General features: G+C 35.3%; 1 protein-coding gene and 1 long non-coding RNA gene across 16 annotated transcripts in view; one reads left to right on the top strand and one right to left on the bottom strand.

The window, feature by feature from the left end:
* LOC125669936 (muscle M-line assembly protein unc-89-like) overlaps positions 1-19,745 on the top strand; it is a 59,896-nt gene that overhangs the window by 18,428 nt on the left and 21,723 nt on the right. For 12 of the 15 annotated variants that reach the window (XM_056140993.1, XM_056141000.1, XM_056141003.1 and 9 more), the window contains 4 exons: positions 920-1,047; positions 2,789-2,864; positions 15,968-16,620; positions 18,170-18,920. In XM_056140993.1, the coding sequence (XP_055996968.1) occupies positions 920-1,047; positions 2,789-2,864; positions 15,968-16,620; positions 18,170-18,920 (1,608 nt within the window). Of the gene's footprint in view, positions 1-919; positions 1,048-1,808; positions 2,100-2,788; positions 2,865-14,028; positions 14,753-15,967; positions 16,621-18,169; positions 18,921-19,745 lie in introns of those variants that run through there. The other 3 variants (XM_048904808.2, XM_048904864.2, XM_048904868.2) reach the window with 3 other exon arrangements.
* LOC125670012 (uncharacterized) lies at positions 2,544-19,618 on the bottom strand. The gene is made up of 4 exons (XR_007368093.2): positions 19,284-19,618; positions 17,001-17,044; positions 7,461-7,572; positions 2,544-5,081 (listed from the first exon to the last, which is right to left on the bottom strand). It is a non-coding gene; the product is annotated as an uncharacterized LOC125670012 (long non-coding RNA).

Here is a 19,745-nt window from a genome sequence, read left to right as displayed (position 1 = left end):
AAAAGCCAAAAAAAATAGGACCCTATAGGAAATCATCATAGCTAACCACACCTGTTGTCTTCATTCACACGGGGTAGGGTAGGTACTCCCGGACTCGGGAAGCATGGCTAGCGATGATGACAGGGAATAAGTTCTGAAGACATCCTGGTATTTACCATATCAAAGCTGAATACAAAATTTCTAATCGTTCAAAATGGAAACATTTCTAGATTCATTTTGATTTTAACATGCAGTGGGAATTCATTTGCTGTGAATTTGTCCTCAAAAAAGAAAGAAAAAAGCTGGCAAAAAATTGACATGCAGATCCACGTTTTGTCATCATTGATCATGACATGTTTACCAAGATTTGTATTTCATTGTCTTGGACATGGAACTTGCAGGAAACAGTTATTGTTAATAATATCATTACTTATCTGTATATATATTGCTAACAATATCATTAGTTATTATTTGTATACTGTAGAATCATTTAAATTCGTGGGGGCCAAATTTCAAGGATTGCTGAATTTTTATGGGTTCGTGGGTACGTAATTTCGTGGATTTATATATTTGTAAGAAAGTTAACTCTGGGGTGTAATTATGATTCTTTATTCGTTGAGGATGTAAATTCATGGGTGAGGGGTACCCACGAATTCCATGAAAATTGAGCCACCACGAATTCTAATGATTCCACTGTATAATTTATAACATTACAGAATCAATAATTATCAAGAATAAAATCCAAAATGATCACATAATAATCAACGATCAGTTGATATATATGTATATCATTAACAATATCATTATCTATTGTACTCCCCTAGTGTAAGTCACAGAGTCGGACACCTCTTAATTCTTTCCCCTCTGATTATCATAAGGTCTTGCAGAAACAAGGTTATGGTGTAAAAGTTATTTCAATTTTTTGTTTTGGTGATTTCAGAAGTGAACGTGTCTGAGATGGGAAGGTGTTCTCCCCCGCGGTGTGGGAGAGGGGACGAGTCGTTAGAAGTCTCGGAGAAAATCAGGAACCTGGACTGTATTCGGGATATCACGGAGCTCAGAAAGCTGGTAATTATCTTGTCAGCTAGGGAACCAGTTTATGTACCGCAGGCTGTTCATTCTCCCTAGTCCCAACTTCTTGTTTGCAAAATTGCATTTAGTGCTGGAAGCACAGCATAATTAAAATGAATTCTCAAATGCATGATACTTATTTTACAATTTATTGTTACTTTTAGTAATTTCATGTCACTGATTGGCACAGTTCAATACATCGGGGAAAGTCCCTGTTAAAAGAATTCTAAGGGAGCAATTAAAATGTCTTTGAATTCTCAAATACATGATATTTATTCACTAATTATTGTTACATTTGGTAATTTCTCGTGAATGACTTGCAGGATAAATACATGAACACAGTCCATTTTAAATGAAGGAACACAGTGATCTGATCTCTAAAATTTAAATCACGAAAAAGACGGATCGAGATCTTTTCTGCTCAATTGAATGTATTTTGAAATTTGAACTTGGACTTCACACTTTAAAAAGTCTAAAGGGATGAAAATTTTAATCACAGATTGAACTTTCTTTAGAATTATAAGTACACTTTATGTATAACTTTTCCAAACTATCCATTAAGATGTGGTCAGCACGGACAGAGCACACGGTAAAAATGAAATACAAGTTTAAACAGTTATTGTTCCTAAGCTGTTCTCTCTATAGACAGACAGTACAAATCAGAGTCAACAGAAATGAATAAGAAAGAAGAGATCGGGAATTTTAATGGGATTATTGAAATCCCTTTCTGGGACTTTAATGCGGGGGCCATTTAAAATATATTTATACTTATTAAAAGATAAAACTAGGACACACGGAATTGAAACTGAATCGAAAAAGTGTTTTAAATGTCTTCAAAAAAGCGTCTAACCTTGACTGTTTAATTTGTGGGACTGCGTGTAATTATACATAGATATATATATGGATTGGGGTGCCTCTTTGCACACTTATTGATTAGGTGTGCGTTTTAAGTTCCTATCATGTATCCCATGGACTTTCATCGACGACATAGCGTAGATTTACTGGATCTCTGTGGGAAAATAAACTCCAGCATGTCTTTAGGAGCTCAGGTAGGAATGGGGAGATATTTTGAATTACAGGGTAGAAGTGGACCGCGCGGGGTCCCCTGTGTAGTTGTTTACACAAAATGATTTGTTGTACGTTAATTATAATTTCCCTCAAATGAATTTCATTTTTGTACTCAAACTTTATTAAATCCTGAGTAGATGGGAGAAATCGTGTGTGCCTGCGGAAATCATATCACCTTCATAAAATATGGTGCTCTGATCGGTACATGTCCTCATCAAACAGGCTACAGCTGATTAAATATCATTATTGATTTGGCAAAGCTTCACTTTTATAAGAGTGATTGAGGACAAAATCAATGGGGATCTTCTGAGGTTCAATATAGATGAATAAGATGATCCAAACTTTGGCCAAACCCCAACAAGTGTTTTTGTCACTGCTTGGAGGCTGAAGACGGTCATTCTTGTTTTTTTCTTCTTCTTCATTAAATTTTTTAACATCTGAATGCATAAAACACTGAACTATAAATTTCATTTCATTTGAACATCCTCCAACCCAATACTGTGTATAAAAGCAGTTTAGGTTTTGGTGTTTTTTTTAAGACTCTTTTTTTCATTTCCACATATACTAGCCTCTTTATTTATCTGATATTACTTTTTATATGTTGATGGTATATGTTAATTCAATATCTTTTTTTTTTATTGTGTTGATGAATTCCTATAATTTTTTTCAGCTGAATGAAACTAATGATTATGATGAGAAGAAACAAATTCGATTGGCCCTTCGACAGCTCAGGCAGCGAGATAAAGGTAGGATTTATATTTTTTGGGGTAGCCAAGTTTTATATTTCAGGGTAGGTGAATTTTTGTGTCATTGTAAAGATTATCTACATCATCGGTGGAGAAAGAGAGAGAGGGAGTGATGGGATGTTTTCATGATCATCATTTTCTGTACATCACTGTAGCCGTGAAATAAGTCTGGTTTACCAGTGTGTGGATCGGAATGTCAGTTTGCTACAGTTTTGTAATTTAGTTTATGACATGCCGGAATAAACATGGTACAATGGTCGTCTATATACATGTATATGTTAAACAAATATATAATAGATATTTCACCAAGTGTCATGGGGTATTGCATCAGAGAAAGAAAAAACAACAACAAAATTTATCCATGCCTAGGGATTTCAGAAAACAATTTTCCTGATGGTCTTTTTTTAAATTTCTCATTTAGTAACCACGCAGATGTTGTTTTTTATGTTGATTAGAATTTAAGATCATTAGTATGTGTTGAAATGTCAAGGATAAAGGATTAGAAAATGTATAAAATTTGACACAAGTGTTGAGGGTCATATTTTATCCCACCTGGAAAAGGTGGGGTCATCAACATTTCACACCTGCGTAAAATAATCCCTTTGTAGCTTCTGGTTTATATTTTTGTTCTCATCACTTAATTTTTTGGAAGTCATTTTTTGTTTGTTAATTGTCTCTGATTAAATGAATATGGCTTCTTTGAAAAGCTGTACAGAAAGAAATCCACACTTTGGGGGATAATTGAAATTCATGTATAGACCTATTTTCCTTGGAGAATTTACTTTTCCTCTGGAGATTGCCAAGATTTTCTATTTTCTATGAGATTTTAAAGATTTTTCATTTTCCCTAGGATTTCCATTTTGTGTATATTGAAACTTGATATATTTTGTATTTCACAGTGAGTAAGGGTGATTTTATGGGGTGGAGAACCCATGAAATTTGCAGATTTAAAATTGAACACCCTCCCCTCCTCCCTCACCCCCCAAAAAATCATAGACTACAGTATTGCTCAAAACCTGTGATGTTTTTCTGTTCTGATATTCGTATGTTTGAACATATTCAAATGAAATTTGAAGTATTAAATTATCTTTTATGTAAAAGAGGTATTGATATATTTTATCAAATTGAATACGTTTGTTAAATCGAACAGGTCGGGCAGGTGTGCTGTATATCTTGTGTTAAAATTATGAGAACACAGATTTCTATCATATTTTCAGTCCCTAGGGCTATTGAAGAGATTTGCAGAGAAAAGAGTGATGACTTAGTACAATATTTGCACTACACATTAGAATTAGGCTGCTTATTAGGGTTGGCTATTCAATCTGGCCCACAGTTCACCGATACATGAATCCACATTATTGACCTTCAGTTATGTAAATTCATAAAGTATTTAGATGGCCTTCAATTTCTGACGATTAAAGTCAATCTCCTTGTAAATCATGGAGGAGGAAGGTGATGCAATAGTCTGTTTGGCTGACCTCAGATGTTTGTGTTCTTATATACATTCGGACAGTGGTCCCTGTGAACATATGAATGGCTGGTATTTTAAGACAGCTTTTTAGATATGAAGTGTTTACCTATGTTTGTTACTGTCACAAAACAGATCAGCTGTTTTTAATACTGGGGTATTTGTGAGAAGAATGGCAGGAGAACTGCAAATTCTCTTGTTTGGCTTAAATATTTACCACCCCCCAGGTATCATACCTATGAATCCTACCTTGTACTTAAAGAACACCGGTATCACATTTTTCTAATACCTTTGTACCTATATTCTCACATTTCATCACTGGTTATCAAAATATTTATCAAGCTGGTGACAATAACAAAAGAATAGCAAATTTTAAAATTTTTATTAAACTTGCTGAAATACCACTATTTACTTAATAAGAATGATAACTTGACAAATCTCGGAGATTAATTGTTTTATGTAGAATGTGAAAAATACTTAATGAAGTCTTGCCCATTATTTATTGATACTGCACGGTCACTCATCCTGCCCACTATATATTAATACTGGTCACTCATCCTGCCCACTTTGTATTGATGTGCTGGTCACTCATCCTGCCCACTTTGTATTGATGTGCTGGTCACTCATCCTGCCCACTATATATTAATGATGGTCACTCATCCTGCCCACTTTGTATTGATGTGCTGGTCACTCATCCTGCCCACTATATATTAATGCTGGTCACTCATCCTGCCCACTATGTATTGATGCTGGTCCGTGGTATCCATGTTAACCAATTTAAAAAAAGAAAAACCAAGGAAATATAAATAAGTCATAAGTACCAAATATGTATAAATTCGAATTTGTTTAGATGTTGTGTGTGTCTTTAATTTAACTATAATAGGTGTGTTTACTTTTGAGGAGATTAAAATCTGTACCAATAATGGAAGTTATATGGCCTTTCAGCCCCATTTCCAGGCTTGTGCCTGCAATATTTCATGCATTTCTCTCATTTTGAAATGTCATTTTTAATTTAATATAGATTTAATTATGTATTATCCCAACCGAAACGTCTGTGCCAAAAACATATTTACAGTGCTCTAATTAGTTTTCTGCATAATTTTTTCTTCACCACGAAAATTCCGTTTCTGCATGACCTTCAACAGCGACCTCCTGTTTGTGTTGCATTCAAGACTCTGTTGCACTTCACTAGATAATCAGATGTGTTGTAATTTTTATTTTTGTTGGGTATTGTTGTATACATCAGTAGAAGTTCTGACGTGACCTTGGGGACCCCGGGGAGAACTGGTTCTTTGTTGTCTCTGTGTAGACTGGGATGCTTCATTTACACTTGTTCCACATTTATACAAACGTCAGGTGAACAGAGAGTATTACTTATACATGCACTTTAAATCTTTTTATAATGCCAATTCCATTGCTGCCTATTTAGTCATTGTAAAGATAAGCTAGCTCATCGCATAGATTTGACATTGATCAAAATATGCTAATGTCACACATTTAAGTTGCCCTGCTTCATATTTCACAGATGTTTGAGCAATAGGAGAATTAGTTGTTTTCGTTTTCAGTTCAAGTGTGCCACATTAAGCTATTGATGTTTGACCTGAGAGTTTCTGATGGCTTCTGTGAAGGTGTCTAATAGTACATAATGCTTTCATGTGCAGAGAAGCTAGCCTGCTGTCTGCAGCATTATATCTGTTTGTGAACCATACCATATGTAAAAAATTAAATTCATTTTTGAAAACGTTTGAGGGTATGAACTGTGACATACTTCACGCACCAGCGTGTTTCCTGCAGTATGATGATATCCTCGTGTCTTTTCAAAAATGAAATTCATTTTTTTAATTCACATTTTAAGTTCATCTTTCATTTTTGTCAGAATTCCCAGCTGTTGATATAGATGCACTATATTTCTCAAAATTCATATGCACATTGTTTGCAACTGCATTGCATTCATAAGGAAATGACTACAATTTGTAAAGATATGATGGCAAAAACAGTGAAAATGTAAATACATGTGTATATGTATGCTGAAGCAATGCACAAGACCATGTTCTACATGTGATCAGTTTTTAAGCTGGGATGGGCTGCTGACAACTAGCTTGATGTTGCAGGGATTTCAGCGGTCTCGTTTTGAGTTGGCATTTCACAAATTTCGTGGTTGTTACATCGTCGCAAACCATGGGTTATTGTTTCATTCTATTTCACAAACTTTTGTAAAATAGAATGAAACAATAACCTGTGGTTTGCGACAATGTGGTTGTTATAACGATCTAATTTGCAAATATAGCTTGACATTAGGTCAACTGCTGTCTGACATCCAGTTGTTGGGCCATTCTTTGCATGCTGGTTTGACTATGAATTACTCCATTTACCTGATTGATATAGGTTGATGATGGCTTGACCAGTAAACAAGGGATGCTTACTCCTCCTAGGTATTTCATAAACAAATAAAATTTTTAGAATATGTTTGTGTTTGATTATTTTTATAAACCTGCATTTCTTAAACATCTGTGCTAGATAAATCTTAAGATATAAGTAATAAAAATTTTGACTTTTAAAATTCTATTCTCAGTTTATGGTCGTGAGGTCTGATACCACCTGGTTTTTCCTGGGATCTGTGTTTGTAGTACTCTCAATTTTGCATTTTTAATAGGATTTATGGGATTGACCACTGTTCATTATCTTTACTTTGTCATGCATGTAGAAGGTTAGTGTTATCTCCCCTAGCAGTCTGTTTCTTTAGAAGGCCAGTTATCTCCCCTAGCAGTCTGTTTCTTTAGAAGGCCAGTTATCTCCCTTAGCAGTCTGTTTCTTTAGAAGGCCGGTTATCTCCCTTATAGCATTCTGTTCCTTTAGGTCTAATTTTGTGTCTGCCAGTCAACTTTATTAATGTACATTCTAGTAATGCTTCAACAGTTTGACTGTTGTGAAGAATAATTTGTGTTGTCCAGGCGATATTAACTGAATGTTTCACCTGATAAGAAAATACGCAGTAAACAAGGAAATCCCAGGTACATACCCTCATGGATCAGGAATCCTGAAATTCTACCTTACCAAGCCGCCCAGAATATGTTTTAATTTATTGATATTTGGGTACCTGTTATAAATATTTGTTTATAATGGCTGACCTTGTCTTCTTTATTGGAAGTGATCTGTGATCTAAATGACTGGACCTGCCATTCTGTCTGCCAGTGATACACCCCTTGTCAGAATCTGGTCGGGACTTTGATTTCTGGTGACCTGAAGTGACAATGTTAAGAAAACAATTATACCTACTAGCCTCTCTTGGGATGTAGCCAGGTATATGTGTTTTACCTATGGCACCTTTTTTTTTTACCTGCTTACAACTTTCACCTGTGACACACCTTATCATGCATTCGTACAGCACTCGCCGTTTTAAATCAGTCCCCCATTTATTACATCTTAATGTCCAATCACTAAGTGCTTGAATTACTATGTCAGGTCAAAATTAGATTTTGTTGGAATTTGAGTTTCAAAGGTTTTGGGGGTCAATTGACCATAAATTAAGGCTGGATCACACACCATAAGTACACAGAATTTATTGAGTGAGAGCATTTTGTAGCTGCTCTGAAAGAGAAGGCCTTGTACAGGTGGTCGTGCAGAAGGAAACAATTGAATTATTCTTAAGGTAAAAATCAAGAAATCTGTATTGCTTTTTTTCATTTTCAAAATCATTAAGGACTCACAGCTAGGTTGGTTTTTAGATTTATAGACATCAAATTAGTGGATGTCTGCAGTAGATTACATGTCATTAACACAAGTACTACAGCTGCCGAAGTTACCATGCTACTTCCGGATTTAAAAAAAAAATTAAACTTTTGAAATAGATGGAAACGGCAATTGGACAGGAATAATTAAACAATGAACAGGTGTTGCAATTAAGCTAGACTTCTCCTGGAACTGTCACTATAAGCTAGCATTTCAAGGTGTTCTAAAAATCGGAGAAAGTTAAGTCATACTGAAATTTGACTTGTTTGTTTTATGTACGCATGCACTTTAATAAATATGTCTTTTAAAAATGTATTGCAAGTTTTTAAAATGTTTATTTCTTAAGTACCAAACAATTTGTAATCTGATTAAATTGAGGATTTTGAAATTGGCCAATTTAAATTGGAATTGAGCAGGTGATGTCCCTGTTAAATTGAAACGAACTAATCGCTTTTAGTCCAGAGAACACTGTCCAATAAATCAGATTCCGGATAGATCAGGGGGTCCTTTAGTGATCGTAATGCCAGAACACTTCCATATTTAACACAGGAGCCATGGCTGTAATGGTTTATTAGCGAAATAAATAAGCTTTTCTCCATTCAAGTTTATGTTATATGTGCAAATAATTATGCATAGCTGAAAATTTGGCAGCAAAGTCATTTTTCAAAGGTTAATAACACTTCCATGAAAAGGCAGTGAGCCTGAGGAAATTGCTCAATAAATATGTCCTCTTTGGAATAGATTTGATGGTGACCTTCCAAAGTTATTGAAAAAAAGAGAGAGATATAACATATTGTTTAAGCTAAGGAGAATAATGCAATAAATTGCGGACAAATATCCATAAATCTTTTAATCTCTCAATATTTACTGTGTCTATTTATTTTAATTTTTGGAGATTTAGACAAGTTCATATTAAAATTATGACTACTTTATTAGGAACCTACAAATGTGTGTGTAGCTGCCTTCAGTGTGTACTGCTGTCCTCATTAATTAATTAACACTAAGATTGTTACAAGTAATTATTTTTTTAAATTTTCTTTTTTCCATAAAAACTCACAAATCCAATGTTATCACCAGATGAAAGCCAGTCACACATACAAATTGATTGCTTCAAGTGACTGGATGCAGTTAAAACTTCTCAAGTTATCTTCTTTTTAAATGGCTTGTCTTAAATGTGATGGATTATTGCAAAAGTGTATATTATTTGCTTGTCAATTTCGAGGTCGTTTAACCTGATACTAGAACAGTATCTCCCCCTCCTTCGAGACATGAATGGGGGCATCCTGATGTTGGACGGAGAGCTTGCAAACGAATGGCCTAAATGTCATTAAACTTCTTGGAGTTCTGAGTTGATAGGTATAAAAGGTTTCGCCTCACCTGGTATTTAGCTTGTCATATAATGCTTGCTGTCGTTTCATTTCAATCTGTGTGTATTAGTGCACACACACACAGAGGACTTTTAGGCTCATCAGTGACTAACTCAGGTTTGGTAAGATTGTTTATATCTTATTTTGAAAGTACTTTTTTGAAATGCATAGAAATTTGCATAAAATCAAAGGCAAATGCACTATACAAGAATGGAGAAAATTTGCATATGATGAATTTCACTTAGATTTTGTGCAAGTTAGTTGATATTGAAGTTGAAAGTTTAATTTAATAAAGCTGGAGATGCTTTTGTTGGAATTGCGAGGGTATTGGAACTTGCAGCAGGTTACAGATCTCATTATTTTAAGGGTGATCCCTCAAACTTCACTCAGATTGTCAAATTTTATTTTGCAGCCATGAAATACTTTTTGCAGATGTGAGTCATAGATTTGGACTGAGGCAAATATAACTTTTCTTAGAGAGAAATTTTAATGAGTGCTGCAGATCTAAATTTGTCTGAAGAATTCCAGACAAAAGGTTGCAGCATTTTATTTGTTTTGACAGAAACAATTTAGCTCGGACTTCGTTTTTGTCTGGCAAATTGAGCAGTGGTAACTGAATTGTTTAACTTTAAAAACTTGTGCTCCGTGAGAGTCGTCAGTTTAATATATCTGTAAATTTTTGGTGTGTGAGTAATCCATCATTCAGTGTCGTAATGGCTGTAAATTTAAAAGTAGCCTTGGATGAAATTTTTTTTTAAAACAGCTTGGTCATTAAAGAACCCCCAACACATAGAATACTAGTGGGGTGAAAATAAACTTTAGATTAGTTGAAAAATAACTGGGACATCATGCAAGTCTCTCTGTGAAAATCTGCAGAACAGGTAATTATCGTATTTTGACCTTGGGTTTTATTGTGTTTTTCTTGTGGGTGGGGCATAAATGTTGTAGAACGAGCTACAATATAATATGTTCATAAAATGTCCGTGAATTATCATTTTATTGTCTTCTGCCACAAATCATGCTTTGTTTAACCTTTGTTAACTAAGAACACTATCCTCTCCTGCAAATCAATGGTTCACGCTTTCTCTTAGCTTTAACTTATAAAACTTCATAATCAGTTGTATCTGAAAGCAATTATTAGATTTAGACTTAACGTTTAAATATTTGAAAACCATTGTATAGAAAATATGTGTGTGAGTCACAGCCTGCATGAAGCCAAGAATCAGATTTATAAGTCACCCATACGTGCAGGTCCACAACTTTTGTTTAGACCCACACAAAAAATAGTCCTATAATGGCATTCAGTTTCATCTCAGGACAGCATAGGGACCAGTGAAGGCAACTCAAACAGTCTGATTCCGTCCTCTCAAAAGGAGTAATATATAGATGTTTTGATGGATTGCCAACATTAGCAGAAAAACATAGTTTGTTTTCTCATCTTCTAAAAAAATTGTAAAGGACGGTTATGTTATTTTAAATTAGTCAGAGTTCTCTCCCTTACATATACATGTATATATATTATGCCTTTACAAATTGCAAGTAAATATCATATTGCAGTAAATCACAAATTCAAACATCCAAAGTGATAACTTAATGCAGTTTACATTTAATGAAAGCATATAAACTGATACACTTAATGAACTGTATTTTATTTGCTCTTTAAATCTCCTGCAAGTGTTAAAATCCTCGTATAACAAGTAGATACGAAAACAAAATTGATTTAATAAATTTCTAATGAATTGCTGCAGTGAGCATTACTAAAGTATGTTAAATTTTAGGCAAATAGTTTAGCTTGCCTGGTTTGTGATTGAATTTTACTTGTTAAACTGAAAAGTCTAAGTGAAACTCTTAAGGTCAAGTTCAAGGTCACATATCAAGATAAAGGGCAATTTGTCCACAATTAGGTAACCTGGAGTTTCACAAACACATCTTGTTGAATTTGATCATAATTTGTGAGTTCTCATTTGTCTGTGACCATCTTATGTGTCTGTCTGTATGTTTGTGTATCTAGCTGTCTGTCTGTGTGTCCGTCCATCCGTCTGTGCAGACGTCTGTCTGTGTGTCCGTCTGTCTGTATGTCTGTGTATCAATATGGCTGCTGGTTTGTAATATCACAATTTCAACTCCAAAGGCACCAACCATCAGAAAGAATATTGAAATCAATGCTTATATGATAATAATAAAAAAAATAATTGTGTTGACAGTTGAAAATTTCTCTGTTTGCCTACATGTAAAATTAAATTTTTTGGAAATTAAATTTTTTGGAAATTAAATTGTTCGATCTAGATAAGAAAATATCCAGCGCTACATATTGAAAGCTAAATCTTTGATTTCTCTTCATTTTTCTTCTTCAAATTAAATTGCCTCTAAGCTAAGCTGGTTTAGTTTACAGTGTGATTTATGACATCTTAATGTATTGGTAAAAATGTTAATTTTATTACATATCGTGTACATGCGCTAGTTCAACATACTCATAATGTGACATTTCAGAGAATGTTTAAAGGCAATAACAACCCCACATGCTGAGGTATCTAAACAAGCGTTAAATAGGACCAACTAATTATCAGCGAGATTTGCATAGATGCTTATAGAAGCATTGAGAAGGCTTGAAAACTTGAAGTTGTATTGTGTTAAATGCTGCCTTGATACCTGTAAGAAAGAGGCTTTAGTTATTACTGAATCAGGGTACGTCAGAGTTTGCTGCGATTTGCATGTCCATAGGCAAGTTAGTAAGAATTAAGAATCCGGGGAAAGGTGTATAGAACTTCTATGAAAAGGAGGTTAATTTGTGCTGAAAGACTGTTCATTGTTCACACAGTGAGCATTATGGCTGCATTTGTTAAATACATACACTGTACATTCCATGACTGTCTGTATTTCACCAACAGCTTTTAACGAGGAATTTGTTAACGGTTATGTCTTAAATACCTTCGTCAAGTTCAATATTCATATCCTTTAAGTAACAGTCAATTGGAATTACAGTTCAGGGATTTTCGAAATCTTAATTAGTTAATGACATGGTTAATTACTTGGTTATAGAAATATGAAGACGGAATGAAATCGCTGAGTTTACGGTCTAGACTTTTCTGGGTGTTGATTTTTTATTTTCCAGTAGGTAACAAATAGAATCCTGCTTTAGTATACACTTTGATGTCCCAGTAAGTGGCCATTGTTGTCCTATTAATCTTGTCCATTCTACCCTGGGTCAACACTTGATCCCACTAATATTTTTATCTCTTCATGGGATTTAAGAATTCTGCCGATCAACAATTTCTTTGTTTTTCCCACAAAGTGAGAAAATGTCTCAACTTGTTTGTCCATTTCATGAGAAATTCTGAGTGTTTACGTGTTTACATTGTACCATCATAGTCTGAATGGTATATTGTCCTGTTGTAAAGAGGATTAAAAGATTGAGCTCTCATTTAAGTCTTGTTGCTAAACAAATTGTCATGAATTTGATCCTTTAATGATAATGAAGATAAGCTACGTTCTGTAGAAATATGTATGTTATTACATAATGAAATTCATCTGAGCCACATTAATATTCATTTGAATTTATAGAACAAGAGGTGTAAAAGTGTAGTAAGCTTTTTATCGCATATCAAAGGATTATATAAAGTACACAAATTAAAGATTAACTTTCTCACCGCTCTTCGTCAATGTAAATTACTAAACCTCTTTTGTTCCCCCATAAATCGGCACATGAAACATGCACCTCTTGCCGTTGATAAAAATATGACAGTGACTGGATTTCAGATAAAATTCTTTCAAAACAAGTATTCTTTTGAGTGTTTTGAATTGTAAAAAACTGTGTTCATGCATGATTTTTGCAAATGTGTAAACATTAAATCTCTCCCTATCACTGTAAAGGATAAGTCATCAGCTACGAAAATTTAGATGATACTTTTGTTTATATGACAATGATGTTGGGGTTGATTTCGTTTGAATAAATACATCATGATCGGTGTACTGAAGACTTTCGGGCTACACAGGAAGCCTTTCTGAGAGACTAGCCCCGCACCCATTTGTTATATTTAAGTCTTATACCCCCAAAGATCAGAATCTTTTCCATTTGCATGTGTGTTTTACGTTTTCTTTTAAATGAAAAAAAATTCTTTGCAAAAACTGTTATCTTGTTTTTGAATTGATGGGCTGCAATTATGTACTGCAATTATCTGATTAAGGGCAAAAAAGGAATAATTGATTTGCAAGACTATTATCAGAAAATTGATACAGCGAATTCACTTTCCAATATTTATAGACTTTAAACTCCCCCTTGTTTTCTATGAGCGAGATTTTGAATGGATCATTGGGCTGTACATTCAGATTTTGGCCATTTAATTTGAATGGAATTTTTAAATACAAAGAATTGAGTATTAACTTTATCTGTATTTTGATAAGCAAATAGGACTGGACGTTTCTGACTCAGAGTTTGTAAACAAGTCAGCATGACCAGTGCAACTTATGTGTCAAAATATACATTAAATATGAAACAATGGATTGTATCCCAAAGTATTTTAAAAGGTAAAATTTCCTGTATAATGTTACGTCATTTGGTAAAGGTGTAGTTTACTTATATATAATTCATGAACTTCATCAACTGGGTAGAAATGCAATTGTCTACAAGGCAGAATAGCTCTGTAATCATTTTATAATTATAGCCACTTTTGCGATAAACTTATTGTCATTCGGCAAAATATTTATCAAAGACAAAGCACGTGTGAAGGAGGAGTAAGCCCGTGTAGTGGGACGATATTAGGAACTGAATCCAATAACATTGGACACTCGTATCACATACAGTTCTTGTATTTCTTTTATTTGAACAATGTTGGAAGTATTGACATTTTGGTTCTCAAAGGAAGGTCGAGGGTGAAATATATACTGACACCGCTGGGTGTCTTTTAATTCGCAGATTACGTTCAATTCCTGGGAATCTTCATTTTTTTGCCCGTTTACCTGTAGAACTCTCAGGGATCTTCTCTCGTTAATTTCTCCATGTCAATAAAGCAGCCGGAGGGAACATTTGATCTCAAACGATTGATTTTGTCACGGGATAAATTTGATGCAATAACTCAATAACCAGGAGTCTTGGGGGTATTGATCAATGTGGAAAATATTTCGTATCAGTCGGGTCATGTGACGCAAAAAGTGCATTTCAAATGGAAAAAAACTACCTGACATAAAAGTGTCGTGAATTTACAATATTTAAGCAGCATAAACAGCTGTTTCTCACAATGTCAAATGTGAATTTGGTTCGAGTGGGATGTATTTGAATGCACTGGCCTATGTGATGGAACGCATGTATTATTTTCAGAAATGTCTAGGTAATAAGGTGCTATCTATATTATCTAGCCCATTGAAAGTGAATTGTTTAAATGTTCTCGCTTATGGTTAGTTACTATGCTGGATGTAAACACAGGGCCCTACAGCCCACTTAGCTTCTCGATTGCTTCTCTTGACCCGACAATGTAATCAAAAGTTTTTTATGACAACCTATAGTAACTAAATTGTAATAGGGAGTCTTTTGATATTTAGTGATCATCAGTTTGTTTAACTTTAGTTTTGCAATTGTTGAATGCATTCAGAGATTTCTGTTTGTCTCTTGATCTGTCTCTCTCTCTCTGTGTGTGTGTGTCTGTCTCTCACTATCTCTCTCTATCTGTTTCTCTCACTATCTCTCTCTCTCTCTCGTCCTCTTTCTCTCTCTCTCTCTCTCTCTCTCTCTCTCTCTGTGTCTCTCACTCTCTCTCTCTCTCTCTCTCACTATCTCTCTCTCTCTCTCTCTCTCTCTCTCTCTCTCTCTCTCTCTCTCTCTCTCTCTCTCTGTGTCTCTCACTATCTCTCTCTCTCTCTCTCTCTCTCTCTCTCTCTCTGTGTGTGTGTGTCTCTCACTATCCCTCTCTGTCTCTATCTCCATCTCTCTCCCCGTCTCTCTCTAAAGCAAATTATGCATAAAATGATTGAAGTTGCTGTTCTGTATCATAGAATTATCACCTTCCACTCTGCATAAAATACAAAATCTAATCTTGATTAAAGTTTGGTAAGAATTCTTTGGAATGCTTTTGTAAATTAAGTTTCAAAAATAGTACTGCAAATGCAGTTGTAGTCTGACAATTTACGAGAAGATGAAACAATTCCAAGACTTTAACTGAATTTTCAATTTGCCTGGAGACAACCCAGAAATTGCATAAAGTCTGTACGTAAGGGGAAAAAAATAGCAAACATTTTCTTTGGAAAAGGATTCGATGTGCACCAATATAAACAGAAAAGAAACTGTTCCCCTTCATCTCTCTCCAAAATTCTGCGTCCGAATATGCTGGCTGTGTATTCAGCTGACTTTTGACTGAGTAGGATCCAGTCTAAAAAGGAACCTCTTTAAAATGTCAGTGATCAAAGGCTCACAAAAACATTGCATAATCATTTTGACATGCTTAATTTCATTGCTAATTTTGTTTATAAGTAAAAAATTATCAGTGTCTACACAAAGGAATTATGCTCCATAGTGAATTTTTGTATTGTTTTTTTTTTTTTTATTGTAGAGAGAGAAAACAGCCGTGAGGCAGGGCAGATTGACTCTAGGCGTCGAAGTTTAGGATCACAAACTACCCCAGTGGTACGAGAGAGTGGTGACACTCCCATCCACAGACCAGAGAGACGATTAATTTTTGAGAGAATCAGTGAGAACAAGGTACATAACGGAATTAATGTGAGTGAGGTGACAGAGACATCTGGTGACAAAGGATCTCGGAGACAGAGTGTAACATTGCCTATCAGGGGACATAACTCTCATAAGAATCACATACTATCCAATCAAAATAAAATTCAGTGCAAAAAGAAAAAGTCGGAAGAGAATCTTGTGGACCATAAACCTCCCATTGTGCCCATCAGAAGAGATCCTACCCATAATTCTCAGGACTCAAATCACATCTCATCAGTTCTCGACAATGATTCGTCAGAATCTAAAAATAACACGGAATCAAAAGTAAAATTACAGAGGAGTAATAGCCGGAGCAATAGTGTGGTGGACACCATACCCGAAAATTCACCGTCTGAGTGGCTGGAGAAGAAGAAGCGGTCAAGTTCCCTGCCCACGTCTGACAGGTCCGAGCTCAGCACACTGGACATGGAGGCTGCGTTTTCGGAACTTCTGAGTGCAGTGGATGATGATGTGGAGGGTGTGTCGGATACAGAGGTAGTTATGCTTGTCATTTCTAGGGACGTCTTCCAGTAAAAGTTAAAGAAATGTAACAGTTACCTGGCAACGCTCTTATGTTCATATCAGAAAATAAATTTGTTCGTGGAGAAAATAAAAATGGGTGAAATTGATTGAGACAGATAACCTTTTGTCCCATATCACTTCTCACTATAGTTGTTCTAAATTTCCAAGTCTCAAAATTCCAAACATCAATATACATTTATGAGGATTTTGAATGTCATATTTTTTTGTTTGCATTTGTATTTTTATATGTAGTTGGTGACCAGTATATTATTTAAATGTTCTTGAAATAGGTGTGGGAGGGAAGACCTGTGTATTGTCAGTCATAATGCACCCATTCATTAGTGGGAACAGACCTGAGCGTTTATCTGGTTGCTAAGGTCTGGGCTGCTACAGGAACCTACAAATAGAATAACATCTGGGTAACGGCGTCAATGAAACATATTTTTATGATTCACACAAATTTAGTCCTTTTCTCATGTTTCTTTAGATCCATTATTTAATTTTACATGTTGATGTTAAAAGTGGACCATCCCATGTTATGCGACTTCAAATGCAATAAAAGCAGACCTGGACTATAATGAACTTATATATTAAATAAAACCAAACAAATCACTGTTAAAAAGTCTGTGGAAAATAAAAACCCTGGTTATGTGTTTTTAATTAGTCCAGAACACAGGGCTTTATGCCAGCTTGTAGTGAAGCCGAAGGGATGTTGGGGGCTGTTTTTACACCATTTTGCAGACTAGACAATTTCTTTTATTTTTAAAGATCTCTTTTATATTGACTTGTGAGATTTAGAACTCATTTTAGAGGGCTGATAAAAGCTGTGATCTAATTAAATCAGCAGTTATTCTAGCTTATGAGTGAATTCGACTCCATGTTTATTTGTTGACAGAGGACACCAGCAAAAGGTGGAATTAATATGTCAGACCTGGGTTTTATCTTCCAATGGGACTGTCTCTGTTCTTGCAGGGAGTTCATGTAGAAAATTTGACAAGATCACTTGATATGGCCTTGCGTGGCACTCCTAGGCCAATACCTCGCTTTTATTTTCTACCTGAGATCATTTTGAATTTATGGTACAAGATAATATATCATTTCGTGCAGTAAGTAGGTCATATGTTTTTGTTAGATATACATATTTGTTACACGGTTTTTGTAATTGAACTCTTGCAAGTTTCCCCATCAAGGGAGATAACCCATTTGATTTGCACTAATGAATACCAAGTCATGCAGCCATTATGTCACAATAGGACAAGTTGGACTAAAGCAATTTTAGATGACACTGAATTTTAATTATACATTGTTTGTGAAATCTGTGAATTGTGGGACAGCAGATGATGAATTATGGATCTGAATGTAGGTAATGATTTCTAGTGGAAACTTCATTACGCTAGACAAAAACCAAGTTGAAACACATGTTGCTTTCATCAATAATTTATTGTGTGTAATTCATGAGATGTCGAAATTTACGACTGTTCTGGTGTTTCATTAAATAAACAAGATGCTGTTATGTAATTAGCAGGAAACAGCCCAATCAAAGGGGGATACCATTGAAGAGGAAGCCTCCCATGGACCAATGCTGAAAGTGAATTGCAATACCCAGTCTTCGGAGTCTCGTGTCCAGCCTTCTGGGTCAGCGATCTCCATTATAGAAGGTGATGACGGTTCGGTGACCGTCCAAAGTGTGACGCAGAGTGACCAGGGGGACCGAACTGTTACCCAAAAAACCCTGCTCCGACGCACGGACAGTCGTTCACAAGAGGAGGAAAGGGACACTGTGATTGAAAGCAAGATTACCTCCCCTGGAGGGACAGATAACTATGTCAAGGACGTCATAAAAACGCGTAGAAAGCTGACCTCTAGGGGTTCAGATTACTTCACAAGGTCAGCATATAATATCCGCAAAAAGACTGACTTTGAAGGTGAGGAGATTGAGGAAAGAGATTTTACTGTGGAGAACGAAAACTTCTCTGTTTCCAAGGGAGAAAGTTGGGGTGATAGGGCAGAGGCCAAAGTTCAACTCACAAGGTCAAAACAGCTGAAAGATGAGGAATCAAAGAGACACATTTTAGATACTCTCAGAGAAAGGGAATCGAATACAGACATCCGAGAGAGGGCCCTCTCTCCCAGCAATAAACAGTTGGAGGCAGATCCAAAACAGAGCGTTCATAATCGCATGGACATCTCCAAAGCCAGTAGCGGGTACGGGACGGGCTCAGATGAGGAGGAAAAAGAAGAAATTGCTCACGTCTTCCACGGCAAACCAGCAGGTAACTCAACTCCTCTGTAAGCTGTTCAGCCAGACTTGACTTTCATGTTTTAAATTGAAATCATAAGTGTAGCGCCTCAGCTTTTAGTGTGCTTTAGATTTTTGACTTTGATTAGATATTGCTTGTTGTCATCTCTCAATTTGCATCAACTTAACAGTGAAACATTATATGCTTAAAGTGGTGTAGCTCGCTGCATGAATATCCATTCAACACTAATTGATCTATATATATGCACAGGTTATTCTAGAAATTATGTACAGCCTGAAAGAATTAAATTTTTGCATTACCATTTCATCATTAATCAACTTCACTTTTTATGAGGAATTTTAATATGATAATTAGTGGCTGCTTGTAATAACTAACCTTTAGTTTTATCTAACTGGCCTTCCATTTTGCAGATTTCACGGGCATCTCAGTTGTCAGCATTTTAGAAACGAATAGTCGCAATCAAAAATTGCATCTCACGGATGTCTTGAACTCCAGCTCCGGCTGGAAGATATGTAGGCACTGTTTAAAATGTGATGTCTTTCCTTGCTTGTGATAATACCCTCATTATAAACTTGATGTTGTGGTGTAACTGTGATGGGTTTCATGATCATAACTGTCGTAGTTCATTAGAGAATAATACTCTTGTATGCAGTGGGTGTTTTTAAGTCAAGGTTCTTCCTAGACTTATAGAGTTTTGTTTATGTATCAGGATGGTGTTGTGCCCTACTCAAAGTAAACATTTCATTTCTTTTGTTCCAATCCTCTTTAATAGTTTGCAGTAAATGTAAATTGAAGACATGACTTTGTATAATAAATTGAAAATTAAGTTTCTATTGG

This window comes from Ostrea edulis, chromosome 1 (genome assembly GCF_947568905.1).
Source record: "Ostrea edulis chromosome 1, xbOstEdul1.1, whole genome shotgun sequence".
NCBI lineage: Eukaryota > Metazoa > Mollusca > Bivalvia > Ostreida > Ostreidae > Ostrea > Ostrea edulis.
Note: the sequence above shows the minus strand (reverse complement) of the source record. Positions and strands in the feature narration are given on the sequence as shown.